Genomic DNA, 5,295 nt, shown 5'->3' with positions numbered 1-5,295 from the left:
CAGAACAACATTTAATAGTAAGTACAACATTATGATAAACCAGAACTGTATTTTAACCACAATGTTAGTCATTTAAAAACCATTAGGTTTGATGCAACAAGATGTAAAGTGTACTAAACCATAACTTGTTTTATTTCACTTGACTGTACTTACATTTTTATTTAACCCTTTTCTGGATTCTATGCCTTAGGCAAAGCAATTTATATTAATGGTGTTTTGAAAGGAGCAATACAAATCATTTTGCCTAGACCAGACCTCTCGCTCTCTTCAAGATGTTAGCCTGGAGAATAGGCAATTTTGGTTTGCAGAGATTCTTCCTTGTGCTGCAACACCAGTTTCCACTAACCTGGTCTCTGCAGAAGAAAGGCCCAGGTTGGCGAAGGCAAACTTGACACATGGAGTCTTCCAGGTAGGGGTCAATCTGGACCTGAGTGAAAAGGTAAAACCATGCTACTCAGTTCACAGCTGTCAGAAAGTGAGGTGCAGAAACAATTTAAAGCCTGCAGATTAAGCACCGGGGGGTGATCAGGGTTTAAAAGAATACTTTCATTTACATATTGATTCAAATTATTTGTATACAAGATTAATTTTTATCCATATGACTATATACACAGCATGTTGCACAGATTATTATTGTTGCACAACACTGATCAGAGGAGGTTCAGAGCATCTTTGGTGTGATTTCAGAGCAGATTACAAAGAGGAAGACTGAGAAAACAGTGAGGGGCACAGAAGAGACAGGCCAGAGAAAGTGTCCACAAGAACTCTGTATAGTAAATTTCTGGTTTGTGCCACTGGGCGAACAAAGCTACCACCCCTCTCCATCACAACCCTGGATGGAGTCTATCTAGTCTGTTGACAGTTACAGATATCTGGGAATCTGGTTGGACAAAAACCTAAATTTTAACCACATGTTGATTATCTTACAAAGAAATTAAAATTCACATTGGGTTTTCTGTACAGGCTAAAGTCCTGCTTCTCCATGGCTTCACAAAAACACACAATCTGCGACAGAAAGGCCTGCAACTAGGGGGATACTGTCCATACTCAGCTCTCAGATAAGTCACCAACTCTAGTTTTAGGACACATTGTATACTGTACAGATTGGTAGGATGGTCATCTCTTCACTTGCTTGAACATTTGTATATTTTAATTTATATGATAATTTTAGGTCAACTTCCAAATTATTTAAACAGGTCATTTTTAACTTTTCAAAGCGGTAATAATCTCAGTTTTCCAGCCTGTGCTCTGATAGCAGGCACTTTGAACTGTAGCCCGTTATGTGACCTAAGACTGTTCCATTATGGCCCCTGGTCTTGAATGATGTGCAGACCAAGCTCAAACTTCAATCTCTCATCTCTCTAAATTATTTTAGACATAGAATGAAGGAGATGGTCATTGCTAACTGCAGCTGCTTTGCAAATTCTATTACCACTTAACTCCTTATTTAATCTATGATCTAATGCCGTTTGTGAACAGTCCTATGTAGGGTATTATGTAATACCTAAGTTTGTGCTGTGCCTAGTTAGCTAGGTTTAGTTCAAGAAAATGAAATGCTGCAGTTAATTTGTTAAAGCCTGAACTTCATCCATGTCATTTATCATGATAGTCAAAATTCCTGTCCTCTTGTTTTGCGCACAGTCCATCCAGAACAGCAGCAGAGACACCAGATGACCGTACAAACACTCATTACAGAGCATCTTACCTTCTTTGTAAACTTGGGGGTTTTGATCTCCACAAAAGCTGCACACACAGCCTTCAGGTAACTGCGCTGATTGTTAAAAGTGACACGTCCAGAGCCTGAAAAACAAGAAACTCAGTTTCACAGTATATGCATAGGAAACAGTCTTCGATGAAGTTTTTGCCAAATGCAGATATCTGACGCTTCCTCCATTTTGGACTGTAAATACATTTCATTTATAAAAGTTAGAGCAAGAGGACAAATGTTGAAAGACAAAGCCTGAAATCACCACCTATTGGGTACTTGTGCTTGTCCGTGTCAATGCCAGCGTACATGACTCCTCCAAACAGATCGTTCATGATGCTGGCCAGTGCCTCAGCATTCAGCATTCCATGCAGTGCACCAACAAACACAGTCTTACTGGGGTCCAGACGCTGGGCAGGACAGCGCACATAGTTACTGTCTGAGATTACCCAGGGGATCACCTGCACCTGTACCAGGAAAGAGTCACAGGAGTCACTTGGCATGTTACGTCACCATTTCATTTTCCTGAGGAACTGAATTAAGAACTAGACTGGAGTGTAGGATATTGTGCAATACCAGTTAGGGTTGGGAAATTTCTACAACGCAACATTGGGATTGACGACGTCATCGGGTGCATGGGCATGCACATGTGTTCTTGCACAGACTTCACTCGATAAAAAAAATAAAAAAGGACTATTAACTTACGTTACAAGTCGTGGTGGCTATTTTACACAGACCAGGTAAAGCGGTGAACACAGGGTGTAAATGTTAATTTCAGTTTGATAGTCTGTCATTAACAAGCCGACTTGCGGGTCACCTGCTGCTGTGATAATGGATCGCTGGTGGAAATATACGGAAAAAAGACGAGTTCTCAGTCTTAAGCGACTTTATAACACACACAGCTCATGGAGTAAATGAAGCAGACGGGGGAGTGAGAGAGGCAGGGCAAGCCGGGGTGTTTACCCGAGGTGTAGGTGTGCGAGTGTGTCGGAGTGTGCGGAGAAGAGAATTCCAAGGCAGGTGCAAAGCATACTTAGACAATAATGCTTTCAAAGGGTAGTGGTGATTTTTTGCTGGGGGGGCGGGGGTTTTACAATCATGATGCCAGCTCAACGTCGTGATGTCTATCAGCCCAACCCTAATACCAGTATTATGATTAAGGAGTACAGACACCAACTTGCAGAGAGCACACCCCACAATAGACTTCTAGTGTCAGGACAAACTGCTGCCTGATGTTTTCTAGACTGATCTTTCTAATAAGCACTATCGGAGTTCAGCAAAGCCATGCACCAACCTCACTGTCAGAACTCTGTTCTGTCCAGCCTGGCCTGCTGGTGTCATAGCACTGACCGTAAAAGAAAAGATCAGCAAGATGATTTATTTAAGCAGATACTGATCCATCATCATTAATTAGTTATTATCATCCACCTACATTTTATTTGTGGGCGCCTTTAATAGCACTCAAGACACCTTAGAGTAAGACTGTTTTCATTACATTTCAAGGAGGCAATACAATAAAAGTTAGTCAAAACATGACAATTCTATTAAAATGACCAGATACCATCCTAATGATTGGCTTGGAACAACTCCACTTTGTGTTTGATAAACTACTACAATTATCAAAACTGTTGCTGGTTAATTTTCTGTCGAATATTTGAATGTTTCAGCTCTAATGTAATCTCAGTCTAAATCTCAGCTTTCAGTCCAGGTCAGATTTCTATAAATTTTACACCCAGTTGCCAGTTTTTTTGCACCCATCTACAGTAATGGAAGCCAATACAGCAGCCCTGCAATAAAATCATAGTGAAGTAAATTTTCTAACCTTTGATGAAACCAATGCATGCCAGTTTGAATTTGTAGTTTACAACAGTATGACATTACACTGCATTATACTGATTGGTATTTGTAATATTTTGGCGTGGGGTGAAGTATTAATTGCAAGTCCACGCTTCGGATTGCAGTTCGTAATTGTTTAGTTTTTACTCACATCCTTGCATCGCATTCTGCGGCTGGACATCTTGAAGTAGTACTCTCGGTTGTCCTCGGGGTGAAATGGGTCCTGGGAGCAGGCATGGAGCAATGCCCTCACAGACTTTTCATTCTCAAACACCAGGTAAACATAGCCTAAAAACATAGAATATTTTAAAATACAGACAACTGGAGACACTTTGCCTTGATTGTTTAATCAAGGCAAAGTGTCTCCAATAAATTATGAATATAATTTGTTGCAGTCCTAGACAGATCTCTGCCTGAATGGTCCAGTCGTAAAATTGTGTGCATGTCAAACAAAAGTCTCAAACTACAGAGATTTGCCGTGAAACCTGCTTTAAGATGAACAGGTCACTTGACAGAGTTTGCTCAGTTAAATAAACCCAAACATAAGCTTTCACATATGTCTAATGTATTTGATTTTGTCTTCTACCGGCATCTTCCACCATGCCCCAGTATCACCATTAAAAGCAGCTTGAGAGACAGCTAAACTCACCAGCATACCATGTGCTCACCACAGTGCCACCCTAAAACCATGAAGAAAAATAGCCTACCAGCTTGTTGTTACCTTTGGCCACATTACCTTTGGGAGGACAGCGGGGATGCTTTCCATCCTTACCCGGCCACTCCACAGTCAGAGGGCCGTAGCCACTGAAGGTGTTGATCAGCCCAGCTGAAATTAAAAAAAAAAATAAAGGATGTGATAATGTTTAGTAGAGGTTTAGTAAAATACAATTTCAGTGAGTCTTGCTTCCATAAAAGTGTCAAATTTCTAGCTTTAAGGGCAAGAACTGGATGTGAACATTGAGACAGATTACAAATAGTAATTAAACAAGTATTTGAGCATAATTATTTTAAGGGTGCAAAAATGCATGTTCATATCATGCTGCCATTAGTATCAATCACCATTTTGATAGGAACTAGACATTTGCTGATTCCAGAGTTTCCCATTAATTACAGAGACTGTCTAGTTTCAAAATGAACCAAATATTTACGCTTTTCACAACATTAACAAAAACGGACAACATTGTGTTTTGCGGTGCTGCTACCCACTGCTGTAAGATCGCATACTCACACTTTGGCATCTGACGCAACACAACATTGTTTGAGGTGTATGTAACATTAACTAAATTGTTTGAGAGCACAGCAATTTTTTGCTCCAAGTGCACCAGTTTAATGCATTTAACCAGCTTTAAAATGTCTTTAAACTTTTCTGGGGGAGGTTCAGCCATCTTAGTCTCACAAAATCCAGTGGGGAAACACAGCTGAATCGATCAACATATTGGTTAATAAGAATCAGCTTTGTTGCCTGAGGATGTGTACAAACAAGGAATAGGAAGAGGGCTAAAAATAAAATGTGATCAGGTGTATAATAATTTTAAAATATGTATATAGACAAGTCAATTGTAGTGTAGACTAATACAAATGTACACAAGAACATTGAATGGGTCAAGTACTGATTCTCACACACTGTAGGTAGTTTTGTACATTTATGATAAAGCACTGCATTTTAAAATACATAATTTAAGTCACACACAATATAGGAGGTTTACTTTGCTTATTTTTTATATTTAATACACTAAAATTCTTTGTTTTATATC

General features: G+C 39.6%; 1 protein-coding gene across 3 annotated transcripts in view; it reads right to left on the bottom strand.

Annotated features, from left to right (window-relative positions):
* Nucleotides 1-5,295, bottom strand: part of cpeb1b (cytoplasmic polyadenylation element binding protein 1b) — a 19,073-nt gene that overhangs the window by 2,553 nt on the left and 11,225 nt on the right. For all 3 annotated transcript variants that reach the window (XM_046032640.1, XM_046032641.1, XM_046032642.1), the window contains 4 exons: nucleotides 3,693-3,829; nucleotides 1,974-2,172; nucleotides 1,706-1,800; nucleotides 347-427 (listed from right to left, as the gene is read on the bottom strand). In XM_046032640.1, the coding sequence (XP_045888596.1) occupies nucleotides 347-427; nucleotides 1,706-1,800; nucleotides 1,974-2,172; nucleotides 3,693-3,829 (512 nt within the window). The remainder of the gene's footprint in view (nucleotides 1-346; nucleotides 428-1,705; nucleotides 1,801-1,973; nucleotides 2,173-3,692; nucleotides 3,830-5,295) is intronic.

The sequence above is a fragment of the Micropterus dolomieu genome, linkage group LG20 (assembly GCF_021292245.1).
Source record: "Micropterus dolomieu isolate WLL.071019.BEF.003 ecotype Adirondacks linkage group LG20, ASM2129224v1, whole genome shotgun sequence".
Taxonomy (NCBI): Eukaryota; Metazoa; Chordata; class Actinopteri; order Centrarchiformes; family Centrarchidae; genus Micropterus; species Micropterus dolomieu.
Note: the sequence above shows the minus strand (reverse complement) of the source record. Positions and strands in the feature narration are given on the sequence as shown.